This window comes from Cyanistes caeruleus, unplaced genomic scaffold (genome assembly GCF_971803275.1).
Source record: "Cyanistes caeruleus unplaced genomic scaffold, bCyaCae1.hap1.1 HAP1_SCAFFOLD_117, whole genome shotgun sequence".
NCBI lineage: Eukaryota > Metazoa > Chordata > Aves > Passeriformes > Paridae > Cyanistes > Cyanistes caeruleus.
Genome location: NW_028255917.1, coordinates 232003 through 252557, shown reverse-complemented (window position 1 = coordinate 252557; position 20555 = coordinate 232003). Strand labels below are relative to the sequence as shown.

The 20555-nt window shown below is 49.9% G+C and overlaps 1 protein-coding gene across 1 annotated transcript; it reads left to right on the top strand.

Annotated features, from left to right (window-relative positions):
• Positions 1–12003: 12003 nt before the first annotated feature.
• On the top strand, positions 12004–18584 carry LOC147646165 (uncharacterized). Its single transcript, XM_086873826.1, has 14 exons — positions 12004–12305; positions 12662–12733; positions 13107–13178; positions 13381–13452; positions 13540–13641; positions 14058–14165; positions 14852–14923; positions 15114–15185; positions 15273–15374; positions 15583–15726; positions 16096–16167; positions 16471–16572; positions 17208–17373; positions 17905–18584. The coding sequence occupies exons 1-14, from the start codon at positions 12209–12211 to the stop codon at positions 18128–18130; spliced, it is 1479 nt and encodes a 492-aa protein (XP_086729952.1). The 5' UTR covers positions 12004–12208; the 3' UTR covers positions 18131–18584.
• The last annotated feature ends 1971 nt before the right edge of the window (positions 18585–20555 follow it).

Sequence of the window (20555 nt, the reverse complement as noted above, 5' to 3'; positions counted from 1 at the left end):
GGGGGTGCGAGGCCACCAATGAAGAGGGAAGAAGGAGAAGAAGCAGCAGCTCCATCTGGGTGATGGCGAAATTCCCTTCTCCCCACCACAACAGCTCTGCACCCAAAGTGTTCTTCTCCGAAACTGAAGAAGCCACCAAACTGTCCCCACCCTCCCCTTTTCCTGCCCCCTTCCCCCCCTGGGCCCAGCCAAACTCTTTGTTTTTCCTCAAGCACCCACCAGGTACCTGCAGTTAAGTTTTCCCTGCAAGTCATGAGTAAAAATTCCACAGGCAAGCCAGAACTAAATAGAAAATAAAGGACACCTAACTCCCAACACCTGTAAGTTGTATCTTGAGAGTCAGACAGGATCTTTGTTTGCCAGAAACACCTCTGAAGTTTAATCAAGGCATTAGTAATCAAAATTATTTTGAAAATTTAAAGCTCAAAGTAGCCAAAATACTCAATGTAACTAATTGCTGGGTATGTTCTCAGCTCAGGTTGGGAGAAATGGGGTTCCCTCGGAGGGCTCACCCTGTGGGGTGGCCAAAACTCTGTCAATGGGCTCTGACTTGTAACGGATCCAGTGCAGGGACACTGACAGAAAACTGTGCTGTGGAACACAGGAATGCAATTATCAGTTTTACAGGATTGACTGAGATTTCCCTTCCGGAGAAACCAAGCCCTGTTCTAGCTGGAGGCCACAATGTGAAAGGATTTCTGTGCTTTACCATCACAAGCTTACTCATTCTTTTTCCTCACCCTCATTCACGTTAGGAACAATAATTCTGTTGTCCATGGAACTGGCACCTTTTGAATTCCAGAATAATGTCCCCAAGGTCCTTTGCTGTTCAGCTTTACCGCGCTGTCTGTGGCTAACAAGGCTTGCTGGGGTCCTTTTCCCTTCGGCTGGAGAGGTGCCGGGTCCCAGTCCCTGCGGGACAGCCAGGCTCCTGGCTGGAATTGGTGTGGAAGTCCCTCAGGGTCACATCAGCCTTCACATGGAGCCCCGTGGATCTGAGCATTTTCCAAAGGGGCCGTTGGGGCAAACAGGGAGATTTGGTCTGGCAGGGTCTGTAAAACAATATCCCATCCCATCGACTTGTTCTGGCAGAGAACACTTGGCTGCAGGGACATATTCCCATTGTTCCTGCTCAGGTCTCAGGATTCCAACAGTGTAGTCTTTGCCCAGAGCTGTTCCTTCAGCTGACTCGGGAGGGCCATTTGGCCTCTGGACCCACACTCTGGCTCCTTTATTAGGACTGCTGGATCCATACCTTTTATCTCCTCAAATGGAGGTGATTTGAGGTGGATGTCCTTTTTTCACAATTGTTTTTAAAACTGCAATATTGACTACTGTATTACCCTGCATTGTGGTGGAAAACGAACTCTTGTTCATTATTGTTTAACAGACTTACTTCAATTTCTCCTTGATAATCTGCATCAATTCCTCCTCCCATGACATGAACCCTTTGCATGGCCAAGCTCCAGTGAGCAGTTATCAAACCAAAGTGTCCTGGAGGAATCTGAATTCTTATTCCTGCATTGTAAACTCTCATTTGCTTCTGATTTCTCCTAATGAATTCCAGTGCATGAAGGTCCAGCCCTGCAGCCTCTGGGGTGGCCCTGTCAGGGGCCATCACAGCCAGAACAATTTCCCAGGCAGCCCAAGTCTCACTGTCCATGGCTGTGTTTGCAAATTGGGTGCAGCCGTGCACACCCAGGGGTTTCCATTTCCCAGTGGGCCCATTGTTAAGGGCATGGAGCCCATCTGGGAGATGGGTTCTCCACCGGGACAGGTTCCCATCTCCTCATTTTATCAACTGCTCTATTAACAGCCTCTCCAGCCATGGAACCAATCCTGCAGCTTGTGGATAGTGTGGTACATGACAAAACCCAGCAGTTTTAATCTCTGTATTTTTCCCAGGAACAGACAAAGCATTCCACATCACAGCATCAGCAAACCATATAAAAACAGCCAACTTCACCCCTTCCTCCTTTATTCTGTGTATACAATTCACAAAGTTTACTATTGACATTTGGGCCTTTGCTAGTCCTTTTTTGTAGGGTATTTAGTGTTACAGTGAGCAACCAAAGCTCACAAATATGAATTGTCAACATTATTTCACATTATCAATTTTTAATTTTGGATATAAAAATATATTATTGATTATTATTATTATCATTATTATAATTATTACTATTATTATCATTATTATAATTATTACTATTATTATCATTATTATTATCATTATCATCATCATCATCGTTGTCGTTGTTTCACTTGCACAAACAAACCTGAGCTCAAGACTAAAACCTGCTGTACCTTCACATGGGAGCATTCCAAAAACAATTGTTCCTTCTCTTGGTGCTGTTTCCAATGTGCTGTTAACAAAATCCATCCTCATCTTCCCAAACCCACAAGTTCTTTTCCTTTTTCCACATGCAATTTTTGGCTGCATTCTAAGACTGATTTACTAAAATATGGATATGATCTAGTATCACTATCCAACTGAGACAGACAAAGACTCTTGAACTGGTTTAGGGTTAAAAAGTGTATGATTATTAGCAGCGCTGGGCCGATGTGTCAGATCACCCCTTAATACACACGGCCCCGAATACAGGTGAATACAGGCTTTTTATTTCCAGAAATATGGAACACAAATGCATATTCATAACCCCGTTGCCACCCACACTCTGCTTCCTATGCTAATTAGGAAAAAAGCAATTAAGCATGCGTAGTTTGTTCCTTGAAATGGGTTGGTGGTCCTTTTATGAGGAGGGGTGAGAGAAGGGAGGGAAGGGATATGGCTCTTCCTCCTTCTGACCTTTCTACCTTTTCAATGCAAAGTGACAAATGGACCCTTGGCTGGGCTCCTAGTTTCATGTCTTCCAGGAGTTTCTGATTTGCAATTCTCTTCTGTTCTTCAAGTTCCTTACCAGATTCATTGCTTCTCATTATAAGCCCAGCTGAACAAGCATAGAGTTGACAGACAATTAGTTATTAGCCAATGATTAACCTCTAATTTTAGCAAAGCTTCTCTAGCTCCCTTTAATTTTAGCAAGGCCCATCTATTTATTTTGTTTAGATTTAGCAAGGCTTCTTTCTAATGAAGGCCTCGGCTTGTCTAAATTCTTAAATTCTTCAAAGTTTATGTCTCAGAGTTTTGACTGCTTTAAGGATCCAATGGAACCTCCATAGCCCCTGGCACCCCCAGAGTTCTGGCTGAGATGAAAAGATGAATGGGGAAATAAAGAAACACCTTCTGAAGCTGGTGATAGAAACTAAGATGCCGGCTCTTGCCACTGGCTTGGGCAAGAAGAAGGGCCAGACCCAGTGGGGATACTCAATTATCTCCCTTTGAACTGATGTTTAGAATTCCTTATCCTGGTAATCCTCAGCCTTGAGAATTACCTGGGGGTAGGGATAAAGGATATCTATTGGAAACAATATGTAGCCTGGATAGTGTCTCTTGTAAAAGCTCTTTGACAAGAAGCTCAGCTAGCACAGAGCCTGCCTTTAGACTTTGCTGTTCACAACATCCAGCCAGGAGATTGAGTCCTAGTGAAGGAGTAGAGAGAAGCAGCAGCAGCAGCAGCAGCAAAGTAGTGTAGACCTGTGCAAGTGTTGCTGAGCACAGAAACAGCCATCAGGAGAGCTGAACACGGGTAGAGCCATCCCTCTCGAGTCAAGGTCTCTAAGGCCCCAGAAATTCAGACATCTCAGCTAGAGGAGAAGCTCGGCAGGCTGCCACTGATGCTCCACAAGAGGGGACTGGAGCAGTAGCCAGGCCATCAACATCAGGGGAAGCCCCGTGTGCCTCCCACAGCCTGGCTGCTGAAATAGTTTGTGTGGGCATCCCTTCTCTCAAATCTCCAGTCATTAGAGGCCAATCCTCACTGTCATTGTTTTCTTTATGTTAAAGCTCTTTCTGTGCCTTCACTCGCCTTTACAGGTCGTGTAAAGAGAACACAAAAGTAAAAGTTAAGTTAGGAAATTAAATTACACCATTAAAATGTTTGCCTTAAGAATCTTACCTTGATATTGTCAGCCAGTTGAAGTTGAAGCCAAAAGTAGAAAAGTAATTTTTAACCATAAGAGAAGAAGTAGCAAATCCTTTTACCTGAAAAATTGTGAAGTCTGTGGAAGGCCAGGAAGATCTGAAGACTGGCTGTGGGTGGCCAGCCCAGTCAAACCTAACCAGTGAGTTAAGTCCATAATAAACAAGATTTTGAGATGAAGAAGGAAGTCTATGGTGGCTTCATTCTTCTGAAAAAAAGCATTTATTGTCTAAATAGAACAAGAAGCACATACGTGGGAAAAAGCATTTCTGACTAGACTTTAGGTTCAGAGTGTTAGACCCCCAACTTCCCTCCTTATAATTGTTTCAGATATCAAGGCAAATAGAATCAAATGTTTGTTAAGTTCACTACCAGCAGCTAAGCAAGGTGTTCCTTCCATAATTAACAAAAAGATTTTGAAGGCTATAAAGCAGAGGGGAAAGAGAAGGTTTTTTGGAGCCCTTATTTTTAACTGCCCCCAAAACAATTCCATAAGCAGGACACGTGTTGTCCGTGATGATCAGTAGAAGTAGCAACACTGAAACAAAACTCAAATCCTTTGTAATAGGTTCTGGTCCAGATCCAACAAAACAGATTTAAATGGAACTGCAGGTAGAAGCCTCGTGTGAGAGCTTAGAAATGCAAACGCTGTCAGCAGAAGAAGGGAGAATGGGGCAAATTAAATGATAGCTAAAAGGTGGTGAAAGAAATTACAAAAGCAATAGGAAAGTTAACTCATGTATCAGTCCAAACATGGAAAGAATGAGAATAAGATATGTTTTCGTGGTTATCTAGTAAACTGTGGGTTTAACAAATGCTTTTCTTGTGCTGTAGCAACTCTTATCTTTTAGCATGCATGATCCCTTGCTTAGTACAATTTCTGCAACATTTGATAAAGAGGATGCAGGTAGTAGCCATAGCTACTAATCCAGGAATAGCTACAAAAGGACAGAAATTGATGTCACTGCAAATAATTGCAAAACAAAAAAAAAAATCCAGGAATAGGAAATAAAGTCAATGATAACTAAAGTTTGTAAAGACAATTAGTAAGAAATTTTTTTTAAAAAGAGAGGTTGAGAGGAATGAGAGATTTGTCTTTAGAAACAAGCTGGGGGTCTGCTGGTAAATAAAACTAGCACTGAGAGATAAAAGAAACAATGGGAAGGATTCCTCTGATTGATGAATGGAAAAAAGATATTTGCTTTTACAAATAAACTGTAAGTTTGCTGATAAATGAAATTTGATATTGAAAGATGAAAGAAACAATGGGGGAAAACCATAAATTCCATAAGAATTAAAAATGAAGAAGGAGGGTTATACATTAGAGGGGAATCTTAGGTATCGGGTACTCCGGGGAGTCTGGACCTCTCAAGTACCTCAGCCAATGGGGAAAGAGACAGGGACGTGGCTGGGAAATTCGGATAAAAAGGAGGCTGTGTCCTCCAAAAATTTGAGAGACCCCAGGAGAATGGCCCATGGCCTCTCCCTTTATTCAAATCAAGTAAAAGGACTCCTCTGTCTCCTTTTTAGACATAAACCTCTGGTGTTTGTAGATGAATTTTCCTGACAAGGCCAACAACAGACTGGAATGGAAAAATCAGCATCAGAAACCTGTGAGATGGAAAAGTTTTGGCTGTTTGAGATAAAAAATATGGACTAAAAATCTCTATGGCAAAGAACAACCTTTTTCACAAGGATTACTGTAGAAAAAGTGATGCAGGTGTTGGAATGACAGCCAGTGCCCTCAGCAAAGACAATTCCCTGTCCTGTGGGCTCCATAAACCACACGTGAACATGGCACTCATCCTGATTAATCCCAAAGCACTTCTCTGCAAGAAGCACTAGGGAAGTGCATGGGGCAAGAGTTCTGCAAGTGCCAGGTTCTCGTGCAGCAGAAAAGTTGTAAAATCGGAAAGATTCTAGCAACCACAAAAAATCCATCATTTATGGCTTGTAAATATTCCAGTGAATCTCAGTTACTTCTGGGTAAAATCAAACACCAAGTAGGTTTCATAACAAAATCCCAGTTTGTCTGCTCCTGTTTGTAGCAGAGGATGAGGTTACAAGCTGGCCAGCTGAAGAAGCCAAGGAAAATCTCCACTTCCCTGTCATATTTTCCTACTGACACAGGAATGAAGACCAAGAATTTGGCTCATTGGAGGGGTAAAACCAGAGGATGGGTGAGGGTTTACATCCTAAGACTTCCTTTGCTAGAGTACAAAGAGTTTAGCTGTGCGTGGATCTCCTTGCTAAACCTCTTTGTTTTCAAACTCCATTCCTCCATGGCAGAACTGAACAAGCTCCGTATGTCAGAACTTCAAGTTCCAAGCTGTGTGCTGAGTTAATTGTAATGGATCCATTAGCAGTGTGTGGGGTTGCTGCCATGAGGAGCTCAGGTGGCTTCTTGAGATGAGAATCAATGTGCCCTTTGTCCCAGCTCCATGTGTCCTGGGACAGCCCTGGCTCCACGGGAGCACACGGAGTGTTCTCGTGCCATTTCTAAATGAAAATTGAACCTCCTCAAGAAGCCAGGCCAAAGTCACCAGACAGCAGTCACAAAAAGGAATTTAGGCAGTTTGCTGGGTGTTGATCTAACAGCTACCACCTTCCCAAAGTCCTGGCTCCACTAAACAAGGCTCTTTCCTCTGTCAGCAGCCTTGCACTTGGTTGTGTTTGATACACGTACAGAAGAAGAAAAAGCCACTTGCACTGTGGAAACATGAGCTGCAGCTGTGCAGTAAGTTGTGCTCAGTAGCTGACCAGCTGATTTAATTCTGAGTTGGTATTAGACAGAAGATACTACAATAAAATTTCACAGGACAGCTATCAAGTATCCAAAAAATGCAGTATTCTGTTACTTTCTACCTCCAATATTGCCAGCACACAGCTCAAGGAAGAAAGATATTTACCAACCAGCACAAAAGAAAAAAATAAAAATGAAAAAAAGATTTTTAAGGATATCACAGCAATGGCCACCAGGCATTTTCCAGCTTTGCAGGCTATCAGTTCAAAGTCAATCTAAACAAGCCAGCATATGTCTAGCAAGAAAGAAATCACAGTTCTTGTGTGTTCCTAAACCCAAGCTTTGCTATATCAAACATGGATGGTATCATTTTCCAGCTCTCAATAGAAATGTCATAATTTATAAAGTAACAAAACCTCATGCATAGAAATAGATTAGTAAGGTAGGTAGGTAGGTAGATAGATAGATAGATAGATAGATAGATAGAGAGAGAGAGAGGGAAAGAAAAATAGATTGACAAGGCAGATAGAGATATTTGAATGCACTTGCCTGTATAACTTTGTATAGAAAGGGATGAGGAAGTGAGAGGTTATTCTTTTCCACACATGGAAAACCCTCTTTTTTCCAGTAGAATCAGCTTCCTCCCTCAATGACCACCAGGCTCCCTGAAGACCCCACCAAGAAGGCCCTGTGATCCCTATGGCCTGTGCATGCAGCACTTCAAGAAAGCAATGCCTGCCTCTTAATACTACAGGGGTGTTCAAGAGATTTATTCCCAGCCATGGTGACAAGATGAACGAACTGAAGTCAGTTACTGTAAAAGGCCTGAACCAGCAGCACCACAAAGCACAGCCAAAAGTAGCAGGTCCCACACGGTGTCCCACAATCATGGCCCAAGCGGCCGCAAATCCTCCTTCAACCCCGGCTGCATTGCAGTCCCACTGAGCACCAAGAAGAAAAGGGCCTTTGTGAGAGCAAGCAAACTTAACCCTCTGCCAGGACACAAATTCAGAGGGCAAAAAATTGAAAAACCCCACAGCATCAGCCACACTTCCCAATGAGAAGGGTTGGAACTCTCTGCCCCTCCACACTTCCCCAGCAGGTTTACAAAGGGAACTGAGATCTAAGCTGTGCCCTCCAAACCAACAGAGCCAGCCTCCCTTCAGGGTGAGAAGCCATGGCCTCAGTTCTAGCTCCGGGTGCCTCCTGTGCCCCAGAGAATGGCTGTGGCTGTAAATGTGTGTTTGGCTGCAGCACAGGGCCAGGGTGAAGCTCGGCAGCCTCATCAGAGCCCACGGCCACGGCCCTTCCCTGCCGGGGCCCTCACCTGGCCCGGCCCGGCCCGGCCCGAGCAGCCCGGACTGGCCTCAAGGGATGGGCTCTGCCTGCCCGCTGTGCCCACAGGCCGGGCCCAAGGGCTCGCAAGAGGCTTCCTCCCAGCTCTGCAAAACCTCAGCCAAGAGTGCCCCCTTTGCTGTGCTGAGAAGAGGAAAAAACCCTCTCAATTTAACCCCGCTGCACACCTCATGGGGGATCCCTGCACACCTTAGCAGAGAGCCCAAATTAGCCCTGGGTGCCTCATGAGGTGCAGGCCCAGGTGATGCCACTGAAGGAAATGTGCCCTCACAGCCCAGGGACGCTCAGCATGGGCTCCCCCAGCCCCTCGTGGCCCCACCACTGGTCATGGCAGCCCCTGCCTGGCTCCTGCCTGTCCACACTGTGGGCACACCCGGCTGCTCCTGGACATGGAGCTCAGCAGGGGCTGGTGCCATGAGGGCTTTGCTGGTGGTACCATCCAGACACTGAGATGAAAGCTCCATCTCTTTATTTGAACAAAAACCATGAGGGCTTTGCTGGTGGTACCATCCAGACACTGAGGTGAAAGCTCCATCTCTTTATTGGAACAAAAACCATGGGCCAAGCCCTGCTCTGGTGGACAGGGGCTGCCCAATTTCAGTCCTGGCCAGGGACCAGGACCAGGGGGCTCAGGGGCAGAGGCTCTCACTTTGCAGGTGTGGGTCTTGGGACGCCCTCAAGACGGGGATGGAGCCACAGCAGAGCAGAGGGAGACAGAGGTGAAGAGCGGGGATGACAGGTCAGCTTCTCGGTGATTAAAGTCATTGGCTGCTCTTCTGAAGGTGCAGAGGTGCTCCTGTGGAGAGAGGAGGTGGCTGAGGCCCCCAGCTGCCGCTGGCACGCAGGGACCCTCCTGCACAGCAGGGCCCAGAGCGGCCAAGGCTCCCCAGCACGGCTGGAGCTGCTGGCACAGCTTGGCCCAGCTGGACAGCTGCCCCTCAAGGCCCCGGCGAGCAGGGGATGGCTCTGGGCAGGGTCCCTGGCCAGGAGCGGGCCCCAGAGCGCCTCTGCCTTTCAAGGGCAATCTCGTCCCCGCTCTTTCTCCTGCCCACCTTGCTTTGCCTCTGCCCGCTGCTCCTGGGGCTGCTCTTGGCCAGGCAGCCTCAGTGGCAGCCAGCACTGGCTGCAGCCCCAGCGGGCTCCCCAGGACAAGGCCCAGCAATTAAGAGGCCAATTAAAGGCCTGGGCAGCAGGAGAACTCTCGGCAGAGTTATTTGGGCAACCAAGGACTAGCCACAAGTGCACAGCAGCCTCACTGGGAATGTTTCCCGACTATGAGCAGCCTTTCAAGAAGCTGTTTGAGGCCGAGATCAGCAAAACACTCACTGTTTTATCTTCCAGCAATACCAGATTCCAGCATAGCACATCAGCAGGAAAAGTGCTCCACCAGCCACAATGGCCATTAACTTAATCAAACCATGTGTTCCCTGGTAGAAAACTCTTCTCATGCTCTCCCAGATATTCTGAGCATGTCTTGTGGTGCCGGCTGCATCTGTGGAGCAATGGGCAGCGTGAGCCTCTGCTGTGCTCCACTGCTGAGCTGGCAGCACGCTGGATACGGCCAGGACGTTCTCTGTTTCCCCCAGAGCTGGGGCCTGCAGGAACCTTGCCACCCCTTGGCACAGGCTGTGCCACCCAACAGAGCCCAGAAAGCTGAGAGCAGAGCCCGGGGGCAGCACAGCTGATTTGGGCAGTGGCTCCTTCCAGGGCCATGGGCCAAACCCATCCCTGAGCAGCCACTGCCACCCCTGACCCTCCCTTCCCTGTGACAGCTCCCCCAGCCCAAGGAGAATAAAAAACTGTTCAAAAGTTCCTTTGTTTATTCCCATTACCTGGAGGGTCCTGTATATAGTAATGGTCATGAGGATCTGATTATTTTCAATGGTGTTTGGTTTTGGTTTTTTTTTGTTATTGAGACAGATGAGGCAGCCTTATTGTTTTTAGATTTGGTAGGTCTATTTTTTCTTAGTATGTTTGTTTTCTTATAAATCCACATGTTAACTTATTTTTATTTAGATATTTTTGTTTCCCAAGCTATTATTTTGACAATCTCTTATTCACTTCTTAGTTAATGTTCTATCTATAAACAATTTTGACTCTGTTTTTATAGGAATAAAAAGATCTCAGAAAGCTGTATTTTTAATTTTGTTCACATTCTCTCTCCCCGCTCCCAACATTTACTATGATACTTTTGGAAACATCCCTGAGGATAGCTAGAGTTATTTGGGAAATGCTTGGCTTAACCTGGGAAATGGATTATTATTTTTGCTGCTCTAAACCTACATTGCTCCAAGCTTCACAGCCACTGTCCTGATGGATACCTGTGTGAATTAAAACAATGTTTGTGAGGCAGCTGAAGAGCTCAGACTTCAGGGAGGAGGAGAAAAGGATAGAACAGCCTGTTTCCATGGCTGTTTTTTCATTTCTAGTATGCCAGAAGTATGGTAGGCTACAGCTGTCTTCAAATGTCATTGAATTAGAGAAAAACTCTCTCCAGGGAAAATGATGCAACACTTTGCCTCACAATCCATCAGCCTTAATTACAATTAATTATATGGTCTTAATTATACTCTGATAAATTACGGTCTTAATTATAATCGGATTAGAGCAAATCAACATTGTGTGAGTGGCAAGAAGAATTTGCTTGTCAACAGATGAATATGTCCCACTGAAGAATGAAGAAAATCTGCCTTTACTTGGAAGAAAGGAGACATGGAGCAATGCAGTATTTGGGTTTTATCCAGTGGTAAATGGGGCAAGAAGCTGTAACAACTCACCTGTTTTACAGAACACAAGCACTGATACAGCCAATAGTGCACCCACTCTGAAGGGATCTTCAGAACATTGCTTTATTTCTTAACAAGAAATGGGCAGCAAAATGCTGGCATTTATCTGAGCTGGAAGCCCTGTTCCTCTCCTGTTTCTCCTTGAGCACACTGTTCTCTGCAGACTTCACTGTGCAGCCCATCAATCCTCTCTTGGCCAACAGCTAAATGGCACAACTACCAAAACACAGGTGCCAGCATCATCACCCCAGCATTATTCCAGCACTGCTCTGCTGGTGCACAGCAGCACAGAATGGCTTGGCTTGGAAGGGACATTTAAAGGCCATCTAGTGCAGTGCCCTGCAGTGAGCAGGGACACCTTTGGATCAGGTTGCTCAGAGCATGAGCTTGAATGTCAGCAGGGATGGATGCCCACCTCTCTGGGCAACCTGTGCCAGGGTTTCAAAACCCACAGTGTAAAAAACATCTTCATTATGTCTAGTCTGAATCTACTGTCTTTTAGATTGAAAACATTCCTCCTCAGTCTTGTCACAACAGGCCCTACTAAAAATTCTGTCCTGTCTTTTCTAAAAGCTCCCTTAAAGTACTGAAAGGTAGCAATCAGGTCTGCGTGGAGCCTTCCCTCTTCCAGGCTGAACACCCCCAGCTATCCCAGCCTGTCTCCAAAGCAGAGGGGCTCCAGCCCTCAGAGCATTCTGTCCCTCCTCTGGACTAGCTCCAACAGGACCATGTCTTTCCTGTGCTGGGCACCCAGAGGTGGATGCAGTACTCCAGGAGGGCTCACACCAGAGCAGAGGGGTGGTGGAATCACCTCCTTCAAGCTGCTGGGCAGCCTCCTTTGGAGGCACATGGCTGGCTCATGTCCAGCCTCTCTCCTTGCAGCAGCCACAAGTCCTTCTCAGCAGGGCTGCTCTCCATCCCTTCATCCCCCAGCCTGTGAGATCAGCTGGGCTGGGACCCTGTCATAGCCCTTGGACAGAGCTGCTGGGCAGGATGAGCTCCCTGGTGAAAAAGGCAGATCCCACTCCCCACACAATTCCACGCTGGCCATGAGGTCACAGCAGCCTGTGGGGTGACAGCAGGCTGAGGTGACAGCAGGCTCTGAGGTCACAGAGGTCCCAGAGCCCCGTGGTTGCACAGCACCACGAGGACCGAGCAGTCAGTCCTTGACCACGACTGTTGCGGCAGCAGCGGCGGCGGCAGCAGCGGTGCTGACATTGGGACAGCGGTGTCAGGACAGTGGTGGCAGCAAGAGCTGCAGGACTGGCAGAGGGCAAGGCACCATGGCCTTTGCTCTGCGTCTCCTCCTCCTGCTCCTCCTGGCAGTGGCCCTGCCTGACAGGGCTGCCCAGGCTGCTCCGCAGCGAGCACAGGGAGCAGGTGAGCCCGCGGCCTGGCTTCCCTTTCCTGGGACAGCACTTCCTTCTCCTGGGAAGAGTTGGGGATGGTTTTCCACAGGGCTTTAGGGAGGCTTTCCTCTGTGAGAGGGAGAGAGTCCCCAGGGGCCCTGGGCTGGTCCTGCTGCCTCTGCAGGGATGTTGCACAGGGCCTGCAAAGAGGGTGGAGAGTGACCAGAGCCAGCCCAGAGCTCCCCAGGCCCCTCTGCAGCTTTGGCCATGTCCATTGACATCTGGCTCCCACAGCCTTACCCAAACCCCTCGCAGTGTCCAGTTCCCTAAGGCAGAAGGGGATCCCAGCGCACCATGGCCATGGTTCTGATATGTGCTTCCTTCTAGATTGGGAACATGACTTGAATTATTTGGGATCGCTGGTGAATGAGACTTTGAAAATCTTGGAGAATGCTGGAGGTAAGTTCTGAATTGCCACTTGTACTGACAGAATAACCTGTCAAGGTGGGAAGTGTTCACTTATGTGCCATTTGCGTTAAGGTCGCGTGAGGGTTGAAGGATTCTGGAAATTTTTCCTTGCTCCCTTCTGGAGCCTTGAGTGATACCCCAGCATCGCTGTCAGTGGGAGGAAGGAGCATTTAGCTGTCAATCTTCTACCTGTGTGCAATGCCAGTGTCTCCTTCCATGTGCTCTGTGCAGCCACGGAGAGGAGCAGAGAGGGAAGGGGCTGTGCCCCGGGGCTGTGCCTTGTGCAGCTCCTTTGCCAGCCCCAGGGAGCCTGAGGATCTCCTACAGAGCCACGGGAGCTCTTCTGTTCTGCCTTTACTTGCAGCCAAGCCACTTGGTGAAGGTGATCTGGCTTCCCAACCCACATCCAGGACTGAGGCTCTGGGAGATGGCGAGGGTAGGTGAAGGACTTTCCCCCTGCGAGAGCTGCCAGCTCAGAGCCCAAATCTCAGCCAGGACAGCATCGCTGCAGGTGTCAGGACAGAGCCGTGCACGTGTGTGCCCCTGTCCTGTGCTATCCCCTCACCTCTCCCGTGGCTCAGTGCTGCCTGTGCAGATGAGCAGAGGTGACAGAAGCTTCTGTGGCTGTTGAGTTACAGGTGTGTCTGCAGGCAGGACTTTCCCAGCTCCTGGGTTGGTAACTGTACGCAAGCCCGGCTCCCATCGCAGGGGTGAGTGGTGTGTCCCTCCTGACCCCACAGGCTGAGCACTGGTTTTCTGGGCTCCATTCCTGCAAAGGGGAACTCTTTTCTCTTAAGGTCCTCCAAGTGGAAAGAACAAAGCTGCAGGACACCAGAATCTCCATGTGCCATCCAAAATCACTCCGCAAATGCTGAAGGAAATGCTGCAGGGAGGACAAGGTGGGTCCATGTCCCTCAGCCTTCTCCTGAGACTCAGCAGCCAGGGGCTTTCTTTGCACAGCGGGAAGCGGATCCATGGCAGCCTCGCTGCCCCACTGTTGCTTTCCTGGCCTGCAGGGCTGTTTCCCAGCCTGGCCTGGCTGCAGCTTCTCCCCAGCCTCTGCAGAAAGGCATTTGGCATCAGCAGGCAGGGAGCCCAAAGTGCAGCAGGGGTCATGCTCACACTGAGATCCCCTGCAATTTCTCGGTCCCCAGGTAGATCAGAAAGGGCAGCTGTTTTGATAGTGTAGGCCCTGGCCAATGCCAAAAACTTTTCAGGGATTCTTGATCCTTAACCATGCCTTTGACAAGCATTGCCTCCTGAAGTTTCCCCAGTGGGGAATGGTTCCATCTGATCCAGCTGCCCCTTTCTGCAGAAGTGGACAGAGCGGCTGTGCTGAAGGCGGCGTTTCCCGGAGGAAGCAGTGGCCCATGGGCAGCCTCTGCTGCAGGAAGGGAGGCCATGCCAGGCACAGTCACAGGAGGTAATTGCTGTGCCTCTGGGCCTGAGCCCTGCTGAGGCTTGAGCTGCCATCTCTGCTGCTTGACAGTGCAGGCACAGCCCGGCCAAGACCGGCACAGCCCAGAGGAATTATCCCCAGCAGGCTCAGGGCACTCGGCTACTGAGCAGTCCTGCTGGGGTCCATCCATGGGAGACACGTCCCAAAACCTGGCAGTGACTGCAAAGGGGTGCCCAGGGTGGGGAATGGGCAGAGGGGGAGGCCAAGGCTCCAGTGTGTCCTGAGAGGGCCTGGCTCTGCCCCCTTGGGCTGGGAGAGCTGTCCCAGGGAAAAGAGGGATGGAGACAGAGAGGAAGGCAGGAAGGGAGGGAGAGAGGGCAGGAGTGAGGGAGGGATAGTTGTGCAACTGCCTGCTGCAGTTTTTCCCCATTGCTTTAGCAAGACTTTCAGCTGTAGCCGTGAGAGAGCCCCAATGGGCCTTGGGCTGCTCCAGCCACCTCTTCCAGGGATGTTGCACAGGGCTTGCAAAGAGCTTGGAGAGTGACCAGACACCAACCCAGAGGTCCTCTGGCCCCTGTGCAGCTTTGGCCATTGTCCTCTAACATTTGGCATCCAGGGTCTTACCCGACACCCTTGCAATGCCCAGTTGTCAAAAGTAGAAGGGGATCTCAGCACACCATGGCAGGGTTCTGATCTGGGCTCCCTTCTAGATTGGAATCACAACTTGCATTATCCAGAGGCCCTGCTGGATGACAGCTTGAAACACTTGAGAAATGCTGGAGGTAAGTTCTCAATGGTCCTTTCCTGGCAGAATAAGCAGTTTCAATGTCCTGGCACCACTGCAGGTGTCAGGACAGAGACATACACGTGTGTGCCCTCGCCCATCGCGTTCCCCTCACCTCTCCCGTGGCTCAGTGCTGCCTGTGCACATGAGCAGAGGTGACAGAAGCTTCTGTGGCTGTTGAGTTACAGGTGTGTCTGCAGGCAGGACTTTCCCAGCTCCTGGGTTGGTAACTGTACGCAAGCCCGGCTCCCATCGCAGGGGTGAGTGGTGTGTCCCTCCTGACCCCACAGGCTGAGCACTGCTTTTCTGGGATCCATTCCTGCAAAGGGGAACTGTTTTCTCTTAAGGTCCTCCAAGTGGAAAGAACAAAGCTGCAGGACACCAGAAACCCCATGTGCCATCAAAACCCATGAGGCAAATGCTGAAGGAAATGCTGCAGGGAGGACAAGGTGGGTCCATGTCCCTCAGCCTTCTCCTGAGACTCAGCAGCCAGGACCCCTGCTCTGGCCCTGTCACCCCCTACCAGGGATGTTGCACAGGGACTGCAAAGAGGGTGGAGAGTGACCAGAGCCAGCCCAGAGCTCCCCAGGCCCCTCTGCAGCTTTGGCCATGTCCATCGACATCTGGTACTCACGATCTAACCCAAACCCCTTGCAGTGCCCACTACCCCAAGGCAGAAGTGGATCCCAGCACAGCATGGACGTGGCTCTGATCTGTACTGGCTTCTAGACTGGGATCAGGACATGGATTATCTGGAAGCCCGGCTAGATGACAGCTGGCAAGACTTGGAGAATGCTCGAGGCAAGTTCTCAATGTGCTTTTCCTGATGGAATAATGTCAAGGTGGCAAGAGCTCACTCATGTGCTATATCCCTTAACATAATCTCAGGGCTGAAGGATTCTGGAAGCCTTGCCCTGCTCCCTTCTGGAGCCTTGAGTGATCCCACAGCATCGCTGTCAGTGGGAGGAAGGAGCATTTAGCTGTCAATCTTCTTCCCATGTGCAATGCCAGTGTCTCCTTCCATGTGCTCTGTGCAGCCACGGAGAGGAGCAGAGAGGGAAGGGGCTGTGCCCCGGGGCTGTGCCTTGTGCAGCTCCTTTGCCAGCCCCAGGGAGCCTGAGGATCTCCTACAGAGCCACGGGAGCTCTTCTGTCCTGCCTTTCCTTGCAGCCAAGCCTCTTGGTGAAGGTGATCTGGCTTCCCAACCCACGTCCAGGACTGAGGCTCGGGGAGATGGCGAGGGTAGGTGAAGGCCTTTCCCCCTGGGAGAGCTGCCAGCTCAGAGCCCAAAGCTCAGCCAGGGCAGCATCGCTGCAGGTGTCAGGACAGAGCCGTGCACGTGTGTGCCCTCGCCCTGCACGATCCCCTCACTACTGCTCAGAATTGGCAGCTTTTTGGAGGAGGGAGGGCCCTGGCCCTGGCCCAAAAGCCAAGGCATTTTTTGAACCTTATCCCCATATTTGACAAGCATGAGGTCCTGAAAATACCAGCACCCAAATCAAGAACTTCTCCATCTGGTTCAGCTGTGCCTCTTCCTTTCTCAAGGGATGGACCAAAAGACCATGCAGGTGGAGACGTTTCCCAGAGGAAGCAGTGGCTCATTGGCAGGAAAGAAGGCGATGCCAGGCACAGGCCCAGACACAGGAGGTAATTGCTGTGCTGGGCTCAGCCCTTGGCAGGGCTGTGTGCCAGCAGCTCTTCCCCTAGGGCTGGCCCTTGCATGACCCAGCAGCAGGCAAAGCTGGAGGCACCTCGGCTTCCAGGCCTCTGGAGCTCGTTTCCAGCTCCTGGGAAATGGGACTCATGCACCAACATCTATCCCACTGCAGCTGCTCCTAGAGGTAGCCATGAGCCATGCTCCCAGAGGCCCAAGGCACAGGAGCAGCCCCGAGCGGGAGCCCTGCCACGAGCCCAGGGCCACAGCCAGCCCTGGCTCCCAACTGGGCAAGGGCTGCACTGGCCCCTGACAGGGCCTGGCTCTGTTCCCTTGGGCTGGGGGAGATGTCATGGAGAAGGGAGGGTCAGGGGTGGCAGCGGCTGCTCAGGGATGGGTTTGGCCTGTGTCCCTGGTAGGAGCCACTGCCCAAGCAGCTGTGCTGTCCCCCGGGCTCTGCTCCCGGCCTTCTGGGCTTTGTTGGGTGGCACAGCCTGTGCCAAGGGCCAACAAGGTGCCTGCAGGCCCCAGCTCTGGGGGAAACAGAGAACATCCTGGACATTCCCACCATGCTGCCAGCTCAGCAGCGCAGCACAGCACGGGCTCTCACTGCCCATTGCTCCCACAGATGCAGCCAGCACCACAACACGTGTTCCCAATTCCCAGAAGGACATCGGAAGAGGTTTCTGTCAGGGAACACGCTGTTGGCCAGAAGTAATGGCAGGCCTGATTTTTTTGGTGCATTTCTTCGTTTTATGTGGTGTTGGAATCTGGTATTGCTGGAAGACAAAACGGTGAGTGTTTTGTTCATCTTTCCCTCAAACAGATTCTTTTGAAAGTCTATTGTAGAATAGAAACATACCCAGTGAGGCTGCTGTGGACCTGTAGATAGTCAGTGGTTGTCCAAATAACTCTGCCAAGAGTTCTGCTGCTGCCCAGGCCTTTAATTGGCCTCTTAATTGCTGGGCCTTGTCCTGGGGAGCCCGCTGGGGCTGCAGCCAGTGCTGGCTGCCACTGAGGCTGCCTGGCCAAGAGCAGCCCCAGGAGCAGCGGGCAGAGGCAAAGCAAGGTGGGCAGGAGAAAGAGCGGGGACGAGATTGCCCTTGAAAGGCAGAGGCGCTCTGGGGCCCGCTCCTGGCCAGGGACCCTGCCCAGAGCCATCCCCTGCTCGCCGGGGCCTTGAGGGGCAGCTGTCCAGCTGGGCCAAGCTGTGCCAGCAGCTCCAGCCGTGCTGGGGAGCCTTGGCCGCTCTGGGCCCTGCTGTGCAGGAGGATCCCTGAGTGCCAGCGGCAGCTGGGGGCCTCAGCCACCTCCTCTCTCCACAGGAGCACCTCTGCACCTCCAGATGTCCTGCCAAACACATTAGTCTGGGAGACCTGCACCTGTCATCCTCCATCTCCAAGCCAGTGTCCGTTGTCCCTGCCACAGCTGCATTATCAGTTTATTGCTGTGCCGCCACCACCCAGAACAGGACCCTCTGTCCCTGCAGGTGCTGGCCCTGGTGCCTGGCCAGGCCTGAATGTGGGCCCCTCCTGCCAGGGAAGGGCTTGAGCAACACCTTTGGGCTTCTGCTCTGGGCTCTGGCTGGTACCACCAGCACTGGCACAGCTGCTTGGCTGGCCACAGCCTTGGCTGGGCAGGCAGCAGCCGGGCATGGGGTACCATGTCATCTTTGTTTTTCATTTGTAGAAATTAGAAATTTTTAGAACCCTTTAGAGATATTGTTGGTAGCAAGTAATCCCCAAATGTTTCTTCCCAATATTCACAGTTGTTTAGGATTTTTCAAATTAGTTTTAGAATTCTGAAAAGGCGACCTCGTTTTGCCTTTGCTTTTCATTTTTAGAAATTTGAAATTTTTAGAAATATTTAGAAATATTTTTTGTAGAAAGAAATCTACAATTATAGATTATTATTTCCATAGTAGTTCTGTATTTTTCAAGGTAGTTTTAGAATTCAGAAAATCTCGGAACATTTTTACACATCTAGAATAAAAACTGAAATTGCAGTCAATTGGTAATCTTTATTCTAGGAAGAACTAAGACACCCCAAAACACCCAGCCTACTGGAGAGGCTCTTTTCCCGCTGGAGATTTGTACCTCGTCTCAACAACTAACCTAAGACCTTTCCCCAGATATTTTTCGGGACTTCTGACAAGCTCCCCTCTTAGGCTTCAGAGGGAATCTTTGAGCACAGTGAGAATCTCCCGCTGTGCAGGAGGGTCCCTGTGTGCCAGCTGCAGCTGGGACCTCAGCCATCTCCTCTCTCAATAGGTGCCCCTCTGCAGCTTCACGAGAAAGGCCAAACACCTCCCTCAGGGACACCTGCACCACACATTTCACATCTCCATGCCCATGCCCAATGTCCCTGGCACAGCTGCATTACCAGCTTGCTGCTGTGCAGATGCTGCCACCACCCACAGCAAGGCCCTGTGTCCCTGAAGGGACCCGCCCTGCTCTGTGGCCTGGACTGAAGGTGGGTCCCTCCTGCCAGGGCAGGGCCCAGCACAGCTCTTCTGTTCCAATAAAGAGATGGAGCTCTCACCCCAGTGTCTGGCTGGTGCCACCAGCAAAGCCAACACAGCACCAGCCCTGGCTGAGCCCCATGTCCAGGAGCAGGCAGGGCTGACCAGAGTGTGGGTGGCAGGAGCCAGGCAGGGGCTGCTGTGACCAGCAGCGGGGCACTGAGGGGCTGGGGGAGTCCGTGTTGAGCGTCCCTGGGATGAGGGCACATTTCCTTCAGTGGCATCACCTGGGCCTGGACCTCCTCCAGTGCCATGACCAGGAAAAGAGGAAACCATCAAGAGCATCTCCCGGGACACTGCCTGGCCAGCAATGTCAGCAGGCAAAACCAAGGTTTTGTTTAGCAATGACCCTTTGAAGAAGTCAAAGATTGACAGTCAGGGCAGTCCAGTAGTACAGATGGGAGTACTTCCCTCTGGGAAGGGGCTCCTGTCACTTCACAGTCTCCATCCCCCGCCGGGAACCGCAGAACTCCGGCCAGCCCTGCTCCCCCCGTGCCCTTGTCAGACCTGGGGGGGAGGAGGCTGAACCGGAGCCCTGTGACCTCTTCAAAAGCCAGAAACCAAAGAGAAAGAGAAATTCCTGGGATTAAGGTTTAAAGGGTGGTGTTCACAGGTTGATGTCACTCTTCAATGGTTAAAACTACTGTCAGTTCTCAGAAATGGCCAGTTACTGGCCAGGAGGAAAAACTCCCATCAGCCTCCAGCAACCTTAACTTCCATAGCTGTTTCTCTTTTTTTTTAAATGTCAATATATCAAACACCACAGCAGTAACAGCCCCAGTGTTCCACTCTCTCTGACACCAGAGCAGTGACAGCCCCAATTTCCTCCTCCCTGTTACACCTGTCGTGGTTTTAAAGCATTAGTTCAAAAATCACTGGAAAACTTATTCATTTCTTGCTGTGAGATGTGGATTATGAGAAGGGCAAAAGATGCTTAAAACTTAAAAGGAATAGAGTAAGTGTCGTGGTTTTAAAGCAGTAACTAAAAGAAATTACTAGAAAACTCACTTATTTCTTCCTATGAGATATGGATTAGAACAAGAGCAAAATAGGCTCAAAACGTCAAAGAAATAAATAAAGTTTATTAATAAAACTACAAGAATAAGAACACCAGAAAAAACTTCCAGAAAACACTTTTAACCCCCACTACCCACCATTCTCTTGTTCACATGATAACATAGAGACAAAAAACTTTGGAACTTTGGTGTTTAAAACAGTCCCAATTCCTGTTAGAGTCTTTTCATCAGACTTTGTATAGTAAAAGAAGTCTTCTGCTAATCTATGGAGTTTTTCACACAAAAACCATTTCTGTTATAGTTTTCTATTTTCCTGATGCCAGCTGCCCAGAAATCTGTCACCAGTTCACTCCTCCCATTTCACATCACTCTGAGGTGTGTATGGGTCAATGAGTCTAGGGGTGTCATTTTTGAGGATGAGTTATTCAAAGGCAAAAGT